Source organism: Equus przewalskii, chromosome 16, assembly GCF_037783145.1.
Source record: "Equus przewalskii isolate Varuska chromosome 16, EquPr2, whole genome shotgun sequence".
NCBI classification, from domain to species: Eukaryota; Metazoa; Chordata; class Mammalia; order Perissodactyla; family Equidae; genus Equus; species Equus przewalskii.
Window position 1 is genome coordinate 33,514,595 of NC_091846.1, and position 19,527 is coordinate 33,534,121.

The 19,527-nt window shown below is 35.1% G+C and overlaps 1 protein-coding gene across 9 annotated transcripts in view; it reads left to right on the forward strand.

The window, feature by feature from the left end:
- Positions 1 to 16,194, forward strand: part of PCDH17 (protocadherin 17) — a 95,765-nt gene extending 79,571 nt beyond the window's left edge. For all 9 annotated transcript variants that reach the window (XM_008541127.2, XM_070578863.1, XM_070578861.1 and 6 more), the window contains one exon: positions 11,459 to 16,194. In XM_008541127.2, the coding sequence (XP_008539349.2) occupies positions 11,459 to 12,141 (683 nt within the window). In that variant the 3' untranslated portion in view covers positions 12,142 to 16,194. The remainder of the gene's footprint in view (positions 1 to 11,458) is intronic.
- The last annotated feature ends 3,333 nt before the right edge of the window (positions 16,195 to 19,527 follow it).

The following is a 19,527-nucleotide window of genomic DNA, read 5'->3' on the forward strand; positions in this document are numbered from 1 at the left end:
CTTCCTTCTAAGATCGAGCAGACATGTTTTTAAAGGGAAAAACTCAAATGTAGCATGCTTGAATTAAAAAAAGACTGTCTCAGTGAATTCTCCCTGTGATGTCAATATGAATTTCTTTTTAGATTAGATTTAGATTACAAGTCTGAAAATAAGACAAATTCTCATATATTTATATTTATTTTTCTGTTATTATTACTCATGGGGAATATGTTTCACTTTTATGATCTGTTCCTTGCTCCAGGTATAGCTGGTTATCAATTAAATCACAGAAAGTACTCTCCAAGATAAGAAAGTATTTAAAACACTACTGTAGACACCTTTTGATGTATATAAGGCATTATGTATGGAAAGATTTTCATAGCCTTTAAAACCACATTTTTATCTTTGCTCTGATTCAAGGATAGCCTTCTCCAATAGCATTTTGGCCTTCAATTTGACTACAAACCAGAGTGATTCAGAGGGCCTCATCCCCTATCTTTCTGTATGTGAGTTTACTGACCTCTTTTCCCAATTTATTCATTGCTTCAGTGTGTTTTAATGATTACAAAATATTAAAGCTGTTACTAGAAAAATGGCTTGCCATTGCCAGTAAAATCCATTATAAGAAACACTTCTGTACATTTACTCTAGAACATGGATATTGAGTGTATTGATTTTGCTTAAAATTTTGTTCTTGTGATGACCCAATCATACAAGATAAAAAACATCAGCTTCCAATAAACTTACAGCTCACTAAATGGTAGAAGAGCAGAATGGTTTTAGAGAAGTAATTCCAAGAACAGATTTTCTTTAAAATGTCAATTATCTTTCCTTTCTTACTCTTTATATATTTTTAAATTATCTATAATAGTAGACTAATAGTAGCAATAATAGTGATGGTATTAGCAGCTGGGTGATAGGAGATGTTGCTTTAGTAAGATCAAGGCCAAAATGTTTTGGTTCAAAGGGCCTGTATTTTGTTCTAAAGTTACATTCGGGATACCGTCAATTTTAATAGTTCTCTCAGAGACTTCATTTCACAGGAAACAATTTTGGTGAAAATATATACTTATTGTAATTCATGTGTGTGCATGCATGCACATTGAGGATATTTAGTTTCAGTTAATTTTTTAATTTTTATGATATAAATAATTTTTGTAGAAATCCTTTATGGAGAAGGATAGTTTCAAATATATTCCCCACTGCTTTAAATCTTAAAAGAAAACATCTTTTGTATTACTTTTTTCTTTAAAAACATCATATTTTTAAAAATACTGATCTAAGCAAGGCACCCATCTGTTCTTTTGGAACCGTGTCCATCTAATTTCAGGTAACTTAATTGAAACTTTAGCTCTATCTCTAGAGTAGAGTTCTATGAATTTAATGAATAGCTTTTGGAGACTAGAATGTCATTAAAAACATAAAAATATTAAAATCTTTCATAAAAATCTATCTTCTGGGACTCCCAAATCCTATTGACAGGCATGATTACTAAATAATAAGCAGGAGAGGATTAGTTGCATCTGAATTAACTCTGTTTTCTGAGAATGCTAAAAATGACACCCGATTCTGTTTACTTGTCTCTAGCAATTGAACACAAACAAGTGCTAGAAACAAGATGAACAGCAGGATTTAAACTAGTAAATAGATATATATCCTAGTAGACATCAGATAGCAGGCAGGAGAGGAAAACACTAATAAGACTATCTTGCTTGCTTCTTACAAGGAGTTTGGCTTAATAGGCATGTTTTCATTGACCTTTCTTACAGGATTACCACTTTGCTAGGAGGATGACTTCAATTTTCTATGTATTCATCCATGTCATCAAAAAATGGTGTTATTATCAGAGATGAGGTTAGCTTACAAAGGTAATAAAAGCATGAGGAAAACATCCTCTCTAAAGATGAAGAAGAGTAGCATATTTAAATAGTCTTGGGTCTGAAATTCACAGTATTATTTAAGTTGTTAGAATTTTAAATTTGTCCTTGTAAACCAAACAGCTTTTACTAACTATTGCATGCCACAGCATAGGTTTGTCACTGCATATAAATCAGGTTCCTTTAGAAGCTGTATTAACCCTTTGAAGACTCTAAAATTACAAGGGCTTATTAGTTACTTCACATTTTGATGATAGCTGTTAAAGTGTAAGACACAGAGGGAACCAACTTAACACAAAAGTGAAACTGGCACATTTGAATGCCATAGAATCAAAAGAGGACAAAAGGAGAAACCTAGGAGAGAAGAAAGAGACTTGTAGATGCTGAGATGTAGGTTTTCAGGATACTCACTGTTTTTCATAATTTAAAATTATAAAGAGGTGATTATTTAAATATAAGCTATAATTTCAGTAACAGAGTCACTGGTTTAAAAAATTCCCTAGGGGAATATATTCTGACCTCCATGTTTCAGTGGATGTCTGTCAGACAGGATTTACTTATCTTATTTAAAATCGTACCCTCAATAATAAATAGAGAACTTTGGATTTTTATATAAACATGATATTTAACAGACAGATCTGATGTTACTTTAAAGTCTGTGTATCTCATAGCAAAAGAGAACTATTAGGAATAACTTTGTTTAGGTCCTGCGATCATTCTGAAAACTGACATTAAAGCCTGAAAAAGGAATGGTTTTGGTTTGAGTAATTTGTGAGGCATAGTCGCTCCTATTATAGATTACCAATAATATTTGATACCTTTTAAATTTAATCTTTCTTTACGTCAGTGACAGCATTCTGTTCAAATTCAGAAGTGTGAGTATTGTGTTCTGTGTACTGAAGGAACAGAACATGAAAGAATACACCATGGTATCGATATCTTGATCCTCAAAGAATATAAGGATCTCAATGAGGCAAACAGTTAAAAGACAATAAGAATTAGCCAGCAAGGCTAGGATATATAATTCAATGGGAAAATGGTGGTATTATCTTGATCCAAAATAGAAATGCTTGTTTGGGAGAAAATTTTCAGGAATTTTCTTTCATTATTTATTCTTGAATATCCAGAATCAAATTTGAAAGGTTTCTGAGATTCCACATTTACCTTATCTGTGGCCATTCTCCTTGTCTTGTGGGAGTATTTATTACCTCTCTCCTAGATATCTATAAAGATCTTCTTTCTTCCAAACTTTCTCTTTTCTGATCTTCTAAAGAAATCCTTTAATCTTTCAAGTATGTGATCATATGCAGTCTTATGATTGGTTATTAATAATAACAAATTAGAGAAAGAGGGAAGAGAGATAAAGTAGATGTAGCAAGAAATATTTTTCTAATGCAGAGTTATAAAATGCAGGGTTTACACAGTTCATATCAAATACCAGTTGAATCATCATACATTTCTCTAGGTTTGGAGTGAGATGAGATGCAAGCAGAGTACCATTGCTTTGGGGTCTGAATGACTATGCCATTGAATCATGCCAAAGCCTATTGTGCTCTGATGGAGATAGCCTGGTTAGAGCCAAAATTCTAGATATCTGTTTCCACAAATGATGCTGACTTGAATAGTACTTGCCCTGTGCCCCCATGTTCATACATGTCATCCAATACTTTTGCAATAAAGCACCTAAATATTTCAAGAATCTTCTGAGACATACAATAAACTGCTCAAATACCTATATTAGTGCTCTATTGCCTGCTACATTAAATTTGGTCTTTTATTAGGAGCTTTTCCATTCATTCTCTTTTAAAACCTAGCCAATTTCCTCTACATAATTGTTTTACTTTTTGGCATTGCAACATACATCCTTTGACTTTTAAAGCTGGGCTCTTACTACTCTGTGAAATGAACGCTCCTGTGTGGTGATTGTTTCATTTTTCAATCTCTTCACCAGGATCTCCTTCTCCTTGCTCTCCAGTATCTGTTGAAACCCTGATCAACCTTTGAATTGCACATTAAGCACCACCCTTGTACAGAGCCCTTCACAGTATTACAGTCTACACTTTTCGCTCTGTATCTGTTGCTTGACATTCATATGACATGATTCAAAATGTAATTGATTAACATCATTTCCCCTATGATGATTTCAAATCTAGTGTCTAGTTTCCAATCAAGGTGTAAAGTCCTTGGTGAGGAGATGTAGTCTTCCAGACTGGAGAATTTTAGAGGCAGATAGACATAGGTTGATTTACCACAAACCTTTACTTGACATAACACCTGTTCTACAACATTTTATTCCAGATTCCTTTGCTGGAAAACTTCCAATGCCTAGGCACGAAGTTGATGTTTAACTCATTCTTACCTTATGAATGATTGAGTATAAATCCTTTAAACTAACTGCTAAACTACACACATCTATGCATCTAATGCACCCACTGAATTTGAGCTGTCTTTACTCTGGTGGGACATTTGAGTTGTATTTTTTTTCTTGAAAGGTTGTGTTAGAGTTTTTTTCTCACACTCACACAAAAAATACAAACCCTGTTCCATTAGTATATTATCAAGCTACAGAGCCGGCTCTCCTCAGGGTACCTGTTAAGAAAGAGATGGTCCTATTTATCTGTGCCTTCACTTCCAAGCATCTGCTGCTGCCCCAGGGGATGACTGTGCCTACAGTACAGAATTGGGGCAGGGAGTCAGCTAAATTTTGAATGTTCATCTCAGAGCAGTGTGCCATGGGACACAGTTATATCTGTGCCATAGATTCCTAATGCATGGTTTAGATTTTCATTTTTTTATGCTCCTGGTACTTCCATATCAAATTTCTTCATATCCTTTTGCTTCCATTCTTTAACATGAGTTTCCATTTAATTTAAGTTTGCTTCATGCCAGAGCATTACGTTCTTTAACATGAATTTCCATTTAAGTTTTCTTCATTTCAGAGCATTCTCTACGTGTTTCTAACATATATGCCAGAAAGTTCACTCTGGTAGACATGCTAGTATGTCCAAAGGGTCACAACCACTTAAAACCATCACTGAAGGTGTGCCGGTGCACTGAATGGTAAGTGCAGATGCTCCAAGCACTCTAGATACCCAGCTGCAATTGGATTCAGTTGAAAACGATACAGGCCAGTGGTTTCTGGTGTCTGAATGCAGCTGTGGCAATACACGCAGAAGCATTGTGCGATGCAGGTGCATAGTACAAGACCGGTACTTCAAAGCTGTCACGGTTTGACTATTTGACAATATTGTAATAACTTCCCTTCAAACTATGCTCTCTGCCTATCAAAAGCAGATAGGATGGCATTTCGCAATGGAGGTAAAATCTGGAAACCAGATTGGCAGTGCATCCACTTAAAAATACACACATTTCTGTCATAGTAGTTTTATTATGTGAACTACGTTTCTAAATTCTGATTCTTATGCCAATTATTAGGAAATAATTTAAGTTCCTGGAGTTCTATACTTAGTGTTTTATCATTATGTCACTATGTGAATGGGCATCCTCCTGAAATGAGCAAATGAGCATATGGTAACCAGATACATGATCCGCCTTACACTGAAAAATAAAAGAAGCAAAAACACATTTCACATCTGTGTATGTGTATATCAGTTACTTGACTAGTAAACTAACATAGATCCCCGTGCACAGTTAAGAAACATGGGAAATACAATGCAGTAGATGAAAGATCATTTAGCTAAAATAAAGTGAGTAGTTCTCTGATGCCACATTTTTCTTTGCTTTTCCCTGCTTAAGAGATGCACCAAGCTTATTAAAAATTTTGCTAAAATTAAGCCTGGCAATTATGTGAACACTAGCAGAAAAAAAAAGCATGTGGTAAAATTCTAATAATTGTAATTGTAAAAGAATGTTCCTTTCTTTTTTATTCTGACACAAGGAAAAAAGTTTTGAGATAACTTTCCAACACTGTCTCCAGAAATAATAATGAAAGTGAAATTTTTCTCTCTCTCATAGTCAGATAGAGTGAAATCAGAAAATTTATTTTTAACTATTATGGTAGTAAATGGGACATAGAAATCATAAATGGAAATAATTTGAATGAATATAAGGTGCCATTTACATGGAATGACTCCCCCTATCATAACAAGTGTAAGGCGTTTATAGGATGGTAAAGGGAAGTGAATGAATAATAATCAATATCACCCCAAAAAAGAAAGAACCATTTATGTTAGAAAAGTGTCACTTCACAGGATGTTGCAAATTATGTCAATTTACTGAAAGAAAAGTTTTGTTAGAGGTTTGTTAGACTGGGTTCTGATGAGATTTCTATTTTAGTATTGATATTTTTCTGTGATATTTTAGAATATATTTGGATAAGTTATTTACTGTGCTGATAGAGAAGTATGTATGCACGTGTGAAATAGTGTGTGTGCGCTGAAGAAAAAAAAAGACAGTAAAAGGAAGTTGTGGTTACACCATTAAAACCTTTCAGTAGAAAACTGGTAAACATGAACTGCCAGTCTAAGGTCTTGCTTGTCATTGTTTGCTGGTAGATAATCTGTGATGGGTGCCTAGTTTAAATTCTGTAGAGTTATTCTGCAGAACACTTGTGCCAGCCATAAATAGAGATGGGTGTCTGCTCTCTCCTTTTCCAGACAACTAATTAGGTGTTATGAAAGCTTATGTTAGTGAAAGAAGGTAAATTAGAAATAAAAAAGAAAAATGAGAACAAATAAAAAGTGGACTTCCATTTATAGAGTTGTCTACTTGGAAACAACTCTAATTTTAAGATGCTGTTAGAAACAGTAGCAACCACGGCACCAATAGAAGAGTGCTATTCCTGTTTAAAGCTGTTTACAAGCAGAAATAAAACCATTTTGTTGACAGTCATAACGCAGAGAAAACTCCTAGATATCCTTCCCCCATGGCCACAGCACTTCAGAACCTCCCAGTGATGCCCTGATTTAGAGATTTTGGTTTTCAAATTTCTAAGACACAGACATTTATTTCTTCATTATAAAAAATTAAATCAGATGTGTATCTGAAACTCTTATTCTAGAAACTATGTGCATGTTTTCAGATGTACAAATATGTGGGTTCTGGAGGCAGCAGGCAAATTTGAAACTAAGGCGAGGAAATCCTTTCATGTTTTCTAATATTTCCCTAAGTGGTAACAAATTAGTTGCCAAGTATCTTTCTTTGGATGGCATGGTGTAGTGCTTTGAAGATGGGCAAATAAGTTTGACTGCTTCCTTTGTGATATTTCCTGCTTGAGAATGAGACAGATTAGAATACAGAGGTTGATTTACTCTGAAGTAAGAAATTTTATGGCCTGTTTCCTCAACATGATTCCTCTACAGTGAGCACCACTGAGTCATAACACGCGAGGAGTTTTTTCTCTGACCTTTCTCAAAACAACTATGTTCAACAGAGGCCCCTTAATTTTTGTTAATCCTTGCTGGTTTACAAAGTGTTTTGGCTTCAAATTTTAATCTTACAAATAGTAATTGTTGGCACCTTTTACCCATCATTGAAATGACTTGGCACTCCTAAGGATATATAGTAACATTACATTAAAATCACTTTGTAAACATTAAGTTAAGGTAATCTTTGTGGAAGATGGCTAAAATTCAATAGTTTAAGGGCAGATTACTTGATATTTTAACTAAATATTTTTTCCTCACCTGGATGTAACTTCCACAGTGACAGCTCCTTTGAAGGTATATTTTGGCACAAAACGATTACTTGCTTAATATTTCTAAGATTAAGTTATTAAACTGCTTAGTCTAGGTTAAAAAAAGGGAGAGGGAGCTTTCAGATATGTCAGCCAATATGAATATGCAGGTTTCAGAAATCTTTATGTCTAAATCAATGTGAATTATATAAAGTTCTAAAATCGGAGGTAGTCAATTTGTTGATCCAAGCATAGATTTCACACTCACAGTAGTAGGGCAAAGGGAAAGATTGAAATGTTGTTTGTTGGAGATTGTAAATAAAAAGATTTATACATATACATGTACATTATATATAAAAATATGCTTATATGTATTTATATGTATTTATGTTATCCCAAATATTATGAATCTAGAACTTTCCTGTGTATTTTATTGATTCACTTTATTTCTCTTATGACAGTTACTAATATTTAGTTTTCAGGAATGCATTGGATAAGCATTTAAGTTCTTAAATTTCATTTCAACTACACTTGGAGAAAGCTCAATTTTGTCACTCACACATATACAAATAAAGATCTATACACGTGTGTGTATGGTTTGTGGTGCAGCTGAACTGCAAGTACGATCATCATTTGAATGACTTTATATCTTTTGCAAAAATTATCACATAAATTAAGATGCAAAATTTAGCTGATGAAGATGACTGTGTTTAGATCCCTCCCTTTGGGAGCTTGTATAATAGATGTGACTATAGGAGGATAGAAAATGATTCTTAATACTAAACAAGTATTTAAATTTATCTGATTGTCACCTGATCCTTCAGGGAATCATGCATTTAAAAATTAAACACTATGAGCTTTCCCTATAGGCTGAACTGGCCTGAATTCCAGCTGCTGGACTTTAGAATTGTTTTCTCTTTGCAACATAAACATGCTCATCTCTCAGTTTCTCTCATTTTCACACCATTTGGATTATACCATCTTTCTTGGCAAAGGGTGCATTCTGTGAAAGGATAATCATGTTATATTGAGGCAAGGATGAAAATTATGGTAAATAAATTCTTTGTTATCCCAGATTGGTCCAGAAGAAAAAAAATGAATGTTGGATCAATTATTTTTGCTTTGATTTCTTCTGTGCAGGGTTTCTGAATTTGGTTTCGGATACAAATGTGTAATCTATGCAAATAGTGGCTGTTTATATAATTTGCTACTTTTTAATTTCTATAGCTTACACTTTAACATATCTTTTCAGGGATCCGTTTTCCCTGAGGTACAGAAAGAAGTTTGATTTATCTACCTCTATATCTCTAGGGCTTGAGAAAATACTCCACACTATTATTCTTTATTATAGACCCTTATTTTATTGAGGGGATTTAAAAACGTATATACTAGGAGGTACACATGGCAGAAAGCCTGCCAATACAATTCCCCTTTTCTTAAAACCCTCTCCTCTCCCTCCTCGCTTCCTGATTACCTCTCTCCTTTCACTTAGCTTTCCTTCTTCCTTCTTTTTTCTTCTTTTTTTTCATTTTGTCTATTTTTTTTTTTGTCTAGCTAGTCATTCATTATATCCTACCTATATCTCTTTCATGTGCCTACTGATTTATCTATTTATTTATGTTACTTCAGAAATAATTCCACTCTCCCATAAATCTTTATTTGACCCTTGGCAGCTATAGGTCACTTTATGCTCACAGTTTGTGCTTCTAGTACAAAAGTGTCATTCGATTTTCTTCGCTGTGTGTGAACTGCTGCCGTCAAAATTACAGTCTAATCGCTAGGTGAACAGCTTATAATGTATCATAATCAATACTCAAAATTTGCTCCCTAGGATGTGACATAAAGAAGTCAAGTAAAAAGCTGCAGATTTTCAGCCTTGAAGTGCAAACAATCATTTTATGTTGATGGTTTCAAATTCGAGGTCGATTTACACATTCATACATCTGCATTATTCTCTCTCTTTCACTCTCTTCTTCAATTCAGATTGAATTTATTCAATGCTAGTCTATCCAAATTGCTGAAATGGAAGGCCAGTCAATATTGGAATATAAAACTGTGTTGCTGTATTTCAAACTGAGTGTATGGGTTGTAAACGAATTTTTTAAAAATCACAAGCCTATAAGATAAAAAAGTTATTACCAAGTGAAATAGATAGTAACGTTTTCTACTGTCTTTTTGAAAGATAAAATTGATTGAATAAAATGATACATATTATCTTTTTCTAACACTTACTGACACAGATACAGAGGTAATATTTATGATTCCCATTCAGAATAGGCAAAGAAGAGAGATACCTGATATTAAACTTTTCTGATATCCTTTTGGTTTTTTAATCTCTGCTGTACTTTAAATCCGTACAGGAAGACTTCTTCGAAAATTTTATATGCCTAGCTTTGAGAGCACATTTCAGCATTCTTGCCTGCATTACATGATAAACTTAACATATTTCATTCACTCATAGGTAAATAAATTTTTAAAAACATGACAAAATTAAATAGAGGCAAATTACCTAAATTTTTTTTAACATTTCACAAGTGTGACTGATACACGCCACAGTCTTTTTATTCTGTCAAGACGTCATTTTGATTCCTTTCTAAAACCTTTTAGTCTCGTACGAAATTATTTTATCCTAAAATCTTTTGAGACAAAATAGATTGTTGTTTATTTTTTCCTTTTGGATAAGGAATTATTTATATGTTTTATATATAAATTCAGACTTTATATATGATTTTAAAAAGTAACAGTATAAATTTATCACTACTGTTAAAATTTACTGCTTTCTATTTTAAATATCTTTCACATGGACTTTTTTCCTTGCACAGGACACTATGAATTTGTAGAGATCCTCTTGCATCAATTAAGAGGCAATCCCAAGTGTTCCTAAATGTGCAGGGAATTCTATTCCCATCACATAGATGTAAATTGTAAATATCCTCTGCTGAAAAAAAAAAAGAGTCTCTGATTTAAAAAGGATCGTTACACATAAGGGGAACAACCATTTGTAGATGAAGGGACAACTGGGAAGATGTAGTTCAAAGTTATAGTTTAAAATATTAGGGTCATGGAAGTATGCAGCTGTTGTCACAATGAAGGAATTTTCTTTCATATTTTCCTGTTCAGCATCTTTGAAATAGGGATCATTAAAGAATGCTTTATTTAGATTCTCTATATGCCTATTGACAAAGAAGAGAAGCAAAAATTCTCACAGAAAGCATTATCTTTAAAAATAGGAATCCATGATTTGTCATTCATTCTCAACTGTATCTGTTGACTAAATCCATTTTCACCTACTTACACCAAAAACAAAAAGCTGAAGTGAAGAAAACTGATTACATGATCCATACGCATATCTAATAAAATAGGAATGTGCACTTTTTGACAAGCTTATTCATAACACATTCTGATAGAAAATTCCATTTGCTACTCTCCGTAGGAAAAGCAGGCTTTTAAAGGAAACCTTTTATTTTATGACTATCACCAAAATAACAATTACAAGCAAAATAGGGCTAAAACATGAAAAAAAAAAAAGGCAGCTTAGGACTTGTTATGGAAGTTTGCAATCCAGTTTTGCCCTGTTATTTGATTTGAAAAATTAATCCTGATAATCCTTTTTGAAATTCACCGTTTCCAGGATGAGTTATACGGAACAAAGACAAACTGATATCCCCAGGAGATTAGCTTACAGTGATGTTCTATTCTACTGAGAATGATTCTCTAATGGCCACTTTTTACTTTTTCCCAGGCTATGGGAATTCGTTAATATCTAGAGGATAGACTTAAATAAAACCATTGTCTCAAACAGCAGGTTTATGCAACCGTCCTGAAATGTTTTAATTATTGTTTTCTTTTCCTTTTTAATTAAGAGACCAGAGGTCAAGTAAGCCCACTGAGAGCTGATTGCAGCCTTGGTAGAAATTTAAAGGCAACTCTAATGATTGGATTTGCTGTTTTCTCTTTTGTTTTGCAGAACCAGAAGAGTGTGTTAATTGCACAGATGAATGCCGAGTGCTTGGTCATTCTGACAGGTGTTGGATGCCACAGTTCCCTGCAGCCAATCAAGCTGAAAATGCAGATTACCGCACAAATCTCTTTGTACCCACAGTTGAAGCTAATGTCGAGACTGAGACTTATGAAACTGTGAATCCCACTGGGAAAAAGACTTTTTGTACATTTGGAAAAGACAAGCGAGAGCACACTATTCTCATTGCCAATGTTAAACCTTATTTAAAAGCCAAACGTGCCCTGAGCCCTCTCCTCCAAGAGGTCCCCTCAGCATCAAGCAGCCCAACCAAGGCGTGCATTGAGCCTTGCACCTCAACAAAAGGCTCTCTGGATGGTTGCGAGGCAAAAGCTGGAGCCCTGGCTGAAGCAAGTAGCCAGTACTTGCCCAATGACAGTCAGTATCTGTCGCCTAGTAAGCAACCAAGAGACCCTTCCTTCATGGCTTCGGATCAGATGGCAAGGGTCTTCGCAGATGTGCATTCTAGAGCCAGCCGGGATTCCAGTGAGATGGGTGCTGTTCTTGAGCAGCTTGACCACCCCAACAGGGATCTGGGCAGAGAGTCGGTGGATGCAGAGGAAGTCGTGAGAGAAATTGATAAGCTTTTGCAGGACTGCCGGGGAAACGACCCTGTGGCTGTGAGAAAGTGAAAAACAAAAACAAAAAAAAAGGCATTGGCATTTTCTTGTCTCTTCTGTTGATTTAAAAATGATCCCTCCTGGTGACAACCCATTTTACAGGGAGGAAGAAAGACCAATGCTGCTTTAAGGCTTTTAGTGAACATCTGAAGTGCCCACAAGTATGTTCTTTTCACTGCTGTTTCTTTTTCAGAGATAACAATGGTTTTGTTTTGACCAACCTTATATTAGAACAGAAATAACAATGCTCAAAGAGAACAGAAAAAGAGAGAAGAAAAAAGGGAGAAGAAACAGGAGGCAAGAATGAGGAGGCGAGTTACCTTTTGACAATCTGTTAGGAAGGTATGCGGTGTGAGAATTGAAGTATTTCTGATCACTTTAAGACTGTCCTCCGTGATTTATGCTGACTTAACTGTTTACCTATAAACCCCATACAAAGCAGGGTCATAATTTGTGATCTGTGGTGGATTTCTAGCAGTCATCATAGGCTTCTACTGAAAGTCCCAAAAAGACCTTGCAGTAGTCCAAGCTACACCAAACATTAACACATATTTGTGGTAAACATTTCTGTATAAAGTTACCTGCCACACATATAAACACAAAGAACATTCCATATCATTAGTCGAAAAAAATCTTAAAAACTTGGTCATTTGTAAGACACCTCATGTCGTATAAAAGTTAAGTGTAAAAAGATATAGTCCATTTTGTCCTGCACACACATAGACTAATTCACTTCATGAAAGGAGAAGAAAATTTAAAGGTTTAAAATGTCTCTTTAAGCATTTTAGTGTCCAACAAACATATAAATAATGATGGCTATGTTTTAAATCTGACCCAGGAAAGTTCTGAAAAATAGTTGCCATTGAGTGATAATATTCAGAGAAAATTAACATGATTAATATGTTTTATTCATTGGTGGACACTAAAATAGCTCAGGAAAGTGAAAATGTCTTAGACATACACAAATCACATGACCATTTAAATGTGCAAGTGTAAGAAGATTCAACGTGTTTACATCAAATGACATATTTTTATTGATTTATTGCAGATTCAGTGCATATGAGCCAAATTGTTAAGTGTATAAGAGCTATATTGTGTATTTTATTAAATTAATATATAGTTGTGTTGCAAAAATATTTGGGCTTATATTGTAAATGGCAAGTGTTGCCTCAGTAGCTGTCGAACTCTATGAGTTTTGTTTTTTCCTGCTTCCTTTTCCCCATGGAGTGTGGGAAGCAGTGCCTCAGAGCAGAGTCTCTTGTTTAATGTATAGTCTACCAAGTACTACAGTACATAATCTGTTCAAAATGTGTTTGAGTGAGCTGATGGAGCTAACTGAAAGGTCAAAAAATACATCCGTCAGTCAGGGTTATGTGCAAGTCCTTGTAGAAGCTTTTATTAAAGTCATGCTAAATCACAAGAATTACATTTGTACCAATACCTGAAACTTTTTCATGTTTTCTCAATAACATACAGCTTCTGCCTAGGTAGATATCATACTGTTGATTGGTTCTCAAAAGTATCTTCAGTGGTTCAAGATGCGTGTTCCCATTCTATTTCAAAACCATGAAAAATGCTTTAATGCATGTATGGTACCAGCATTGGTTACTTACACTGTGTAGTGTTTTTCAAGAGGTCTGGGTCTTAAAATGTTTTTCCTTTTTCTCAATGCTTTTCTGCTTCTTTTTATTGGTGTCCTTTGAGAACAATACACCTTCTATTCCTTCATTTGGTCGCACCTTTTCTTGTGACATTTAGCACATTTCAAACTTTCTTCCATATGAGGCTAGGAAACCTCAAATTTCAGGAGTTGGAAAAAATAAAATTAGCACTTGCAGAAGTAACAGCAGATGGGAAAACGCCTTGATTGACATTTTCCTTCAGAGTTTAAAATTTTTGGCATTTTACAGCTTCATGACAAACAGTTTCCAGCCCATACCTTAGAAAATGTGGTGCTGAGTTAAATAAAGGCTGTTTGTGCACTGGAGTAGAAAAACGCATTATTTGCAAACTGGTGGAGAATTCTGTGCCTTCTTTTCTGGCCACCACGCCAGTGTAGAAACAGCATAAATGTCATAAAATCTGTATATTAAAAACACAAACAAAAGCAAAAACAAATATTGAACTGAATTAAGTTTTGTAATTTTAAACCTCAAAAAATTCAACTGAAAATATTTCCGTCAAATGCCGTCCAGATTTTAGACTGTACCTCGTTGGCAAAACTGCTTCGAAAGGGAAGAGTGGACACCTCCCAGCAGCCTTATTCTCTTGAGAACTGTATTTGGTTCCTAGTAACAGCCTTTCCAAAGCTCTACTCGTGGTTTTTATTATTCGTAAATGTTTAAATTAGAAAAGAAGGGATCTTGTACATGTGAAAGCTAATTGACTCTCTATATTTTGGACAATTTATGTAACTGAAATGTGTTGTCTCTGTTATATGATGTTACTTTTTGCCAGGAGACTACAGGTTGATTTAGCTTGTTGGCTGAAATTTGATGGAAAACTGATTTCCATTTAGTCTTACCAAGTGTTGCCTCTCTCTTACTAGACTAGCCACTTAGTAAAAATCTAAGGCAGTATGTAAATGAAATCAATCAAGAGAGTAGGGTTTATTCTTTAAAACATTCTTAACGCTGAGTAACCAGTTGTTCAATTTGTTATATGTGTCTAAAGATATTAAAACACTATAAGATTTTCAGAATTGGTTGTGCCAATGTGTGAGGGATTTACCTTTAGGCTCTCTGTCACCAGTGATTTACTAGTGTTAGCTGTTTAACACATTATCTGTATTTAGTAGAGATTATTTATTTACAAGTTGGTGGTAATTCAGCAGTCAGGACTCTAAGCTTTTATTGTTGAGTTGAGGGAATCTCGCTTTTATTCGTTTGGCTGGCAACTGCCTTTATCATAGACCTCTGGTGCTTGGCTTCCATGGAAGTCTATGAGATGCCAAAATCACCCCTTTGGGGAGCAACTTGCTCTCCAGGGAGATACATGATCAAACAGTGATCTTTCAAGGGGTTTCAGCATAATTCAGAATGTGAAAAAATTGTCTTAATTCACATCCTCCAAATACTAACCCCTCAGAAAAATCCCACACATTCAAAATGAATAGTCTGATAATACTTTGCCTTTTAGGTCCTTAAATAACTGAAGTCAAGCACAGGAAAAGAATTTATAGAAATTTTCTTAAGAAAGTCAAAGCTCTAAAAATTGTTTACTGATGAAATAAAAAGAAATCAGTAACAAAACAGTCTTTTCATTAAATGTAAATGATGTAAGATCTTTTCATCAAAGTTAAAAGTAGTGAGAATCAGTGTTAGTTATACCTATGCCAAAGTAAACATTTCCAAGACATATCATGCAATTTCAAAGAACGCTTTCACATTATTTCTTAACCTCACATACTTCTCCTTATTGCAGGCAATATACAAAGATTGGCTCACTGCTCCATAAATTAATTGAATTCCTGGTTGGGAAATTGACTTGTTTTGTTTTCCTAAATTAGCTGAGATCTTGTAAAACATGACTTCCCTTTAAAGGATCTAGGCACTGCTCAATTTAAAAAATGACACCATAAAAAATAGTCAATAGTGCAGTATGTAGTAATAGAGCAGTATGCTTGATTAGAACCAGGTTAAAAGCTGTTTGTTGCCTAATGGAGTAGAAGTTGCTGAGGTCAACAAGTAGACTGAGGTCTGGCATAATATATGCCCACTCGTTATTGTCTAATTATATTCTTTTGACAACAGACAGCATTTATCAGAGCATTAATTCAAATGAGAGTTTTGGCTATCAAGATGTGTTGATTCGAAACATAATTGAAAGAGACCTGATTAAAGTCTGACTTTCCTGGCCCCAGTGTTTTGCCGGTTTGCTGTTCCCATTTATCAGCCCCATCGCTCCATAAGGTTCTTAGCTGCACCAAGAGATTGGTGAACAAGGACAACAACAACAAAAGCAGCATACATTGTATGGATTTATCTCAACGCTATTGTTTAATGGCTGTGTTTAATGTGACCTATCTGGAAAATGAGGACTCCGAATAAAAAGCTATTACTAATAGTGGTGTTGCCTTCCCTTGAATTCATTAACAGACAAGTGATGTGTTACACACTGCGTACAGGGACCCTGATCATAATTATTTTAGAAAGCAACTGTGGCATCACAACAATTTTTGCTAGTTATTTGTTTGCCTGTAAAGTAAGATTTTTAAAAAATGTATTTAAGAATTATCTTTAATAATTTATCTTTTGGATAGATTACATAGGTGGGCTAGTCAAATAATCACCATGGAATCATAACCTAATGATACTTGTGGCTTTTAATATTTGCAATTGGCTTGAAGACAATTTGGTACAAGATCCTAAAGACTGAAGAAAAGTAATTTTTATAAGCCCCTTCATAATCTTACATGACTGATGAAAACGCATATTTATAAATGGCATTTTAAAGTAAATGCATGTTTATCATGGCATCTTAAAATAATGAGCCTCTCTTTCCGCTCATTCAACAAACATCTACTGAATTCCCACTGTGTGTTTGCCCTGGGCTACTATGCCCCAGGAGTAAGCAGTAAACAAGAAATGGTACCTGGGTCACAGTCTGGTGGGAGAAACAAATAGGTAAGTTCTGATACACATTCCTCTTTATAAACTGGATTTGGTTGTTTGCATTTTTCCTCAGTTACTCCACACATCCCACATTTCTGCCATCTCACCCTCAGTGAGTGGCATCTCCTAAATTACAAACCAACATGATATTCTACCCATTTAAGTTTCTTTTTTTGACTTTACTGTTCTTCTGACAGAATAACATATATCAAGAAGAGTGCTTTGTTTTCTCATAGTTAAGAAGATCTTTATGGGCGAGACCTATTGGGATAGGCTAAATAGCTTGTCTATTCATTCTTTCACTCATTGATTTGTAAACTTGTCTGTTTCTTTTTCACTGAGCACCACTTAAGTGTCAGGTGCTGTACAAGGATCTTAAGGTACAAAAAACTAAGCCAAGTACATTTTGCCTTCAAGGTACTTATAATTTGCACCTAGGTGATGTTTGCTAACATAGGAAATGGCTTTATGTTGCCTTGACACTATTACCTTTTCATAATGAAAATAATTTCACTTTTAAGAATAGGAAAAGCCAGCCTGGTGCCTGCCCTGTGGCCAAGTAGTTAAGTTCGCATGCTCTACTGCGGCGGCCCAGGGTTTTGCTGGTTCGGATCCTGGGCGTGGACATGGCACCGCTCGTCAGGCCACATTGAGGCAGCGTCCCACATGCCACAGCTGGAAGGACCCACAACTAAAGTATACAACTATGTACTGGGGGAGTTTGGGGAGAAAAAGCAGAAACAACAAAAAAACAGATTGGTAACAGTTGTTAGCTCAGGTGCCAATCTAAAGGAAAAAAAAAAAATAGGAAAAACCATATGCCTACCATGCCATTCACTGCTGTCAAGTGTGAGAGTAGACCAACCTGTTAATTGACTCACCTGAACCATCTGACCAGGGTTGAGGGAGCAATGAGCCATTCAAAAGAAGAGCTTTACCTAGCCATGCTGCAATTAGGAGGAAATCGTGATGGGAGATATATTACAGGCTTACCCCATGTCAACGAACTATTAAAGACCCTCAAATTATGTTTTTTTAAAGAAGCTATGCCCATAAGATACAATTATTTGACGATCGTAGGGAACATTCTTTGTAGGATATGAAGATAACAAATTCTTAAAGGTCACTATTGCATCAATATGGCACATAGAGATAGATCAGCAAGTCAATGGACCATCTTCAAACTCTATAAAGTGCCTTTGGAGATGGTTGCGCATGGTTACCAAGGAAATACATCATCTTCTGTTCATTTTAGACACTACTAATGCTGGACAACCCACTGTACATTAAGGATTAATTCTTAGTATTTTTAAAAGAGAATGTGGCTTCTTTTACCATTTCCCCCTTTTAACATATCAGAAAAAATTATCAAAAGATAACTTAGTTTTTTCAAACTATTTTAGATCAGAAATGATGTGGGGTCAGTGAGCCGAGGAGTTGAAAGAAAGATTTCTTGGACTCTCAAGATCTGGCAGTAGTGCTCTTTTATTTAGAGAATAGTGTGGAATAGCATGGGGACAGGACCTATGGGCAGTCAGAGCTGCTGCATGGGGACAGGACCCACGGGCAGGAGGAGCTGCTGCTGTTGCCGCTTCTGCTGCCAACATGGATGGAGAGTAGGGCTAAATTTAAGGCATAGGTACATGAGTTATCTCTTTACAAGACAAAGGAAAGAATATGTAAAAAAGTTAAAATGGTCTCAGTGCCGGTAGGGTCAGGCCATTGGGCAGTCCCACAACTTTTAGATAAGAATCAAACCGGATTGAGTAAATGGCAGAAGCCACCATATAAATATTATCCTCAGCCAAAGACAAAGGAGAATTTTGGGGGGAGGGGTCAGTTACATGAAGTTGCCAGGCAATAAACAACTTAAGTTCTTGCCTCTGGCATTAATTAAGAGTTTCTAGAGATGAGGCCATCCGCCTTCTTCCCGGCACAGAGAGGGAGGCATCTTTACAGATGGAGGTTTCCCTTACAAATGTAAATGTTTCCCAACAAAGGGCAAGCAAACTCCAGTCCTCAGAGCCTTCTTCTCATCTGCAGTTTTAAAATTAACCAGCCTAAAATCCTCATCAATAATGAGTATGTTACATGCAAGGATTGAATCAGGGAGGGAAGATTTCAGTGAATTTTTATAAACTGTATATTACACAGGTTGATTTATCACCCATTAGTTCAAGATAGGTCTTGTACTTTTTATCTTACAGATGAAATATTTCACTTTGAGAGGAACAACTTATTATTTGTTCCACTCTTTTTTTCTTATACACATTAATATCTATAGCATTTTAATAATCTAAATTTTGATTATGATTTATATTTAAAAATTTGGTTCCCTGAAGTTATATTACTCAAATTATTTCACAGTATTTTTCAAAGATTGTTCAAAAACAAACAGAGCCAAATTTGGAAGCGTCTTTTTGTTCACCTTATACAGATTATCACTGTATTTTCTTTGAAACATAGTGTGTGTTCAGTGTTGCTGATATCAAGATTCTGCTTACTTCCTTAGGGGTTTACAGCATCAGGAAGGCTGACTAAAAGAATAATTACACAAACCTAAATTAATACTGATAATTTCTGTTTGTAGAGAATTTTCTAATTTATAGAGCACTTTCACAAATTTACAGACATCATAGAATTAAGAATTCTGAAGCTCAAAGAGGAAAATGGACTTATCCAACGTCAATTAACTAGGAAGCCTTAAGCCAACACTTAAAGTAAAAGTCCAGTTCCTCTGCTTGTTTCAGATTTTGTGAATTCTACAATTTCACCCTATTTAATA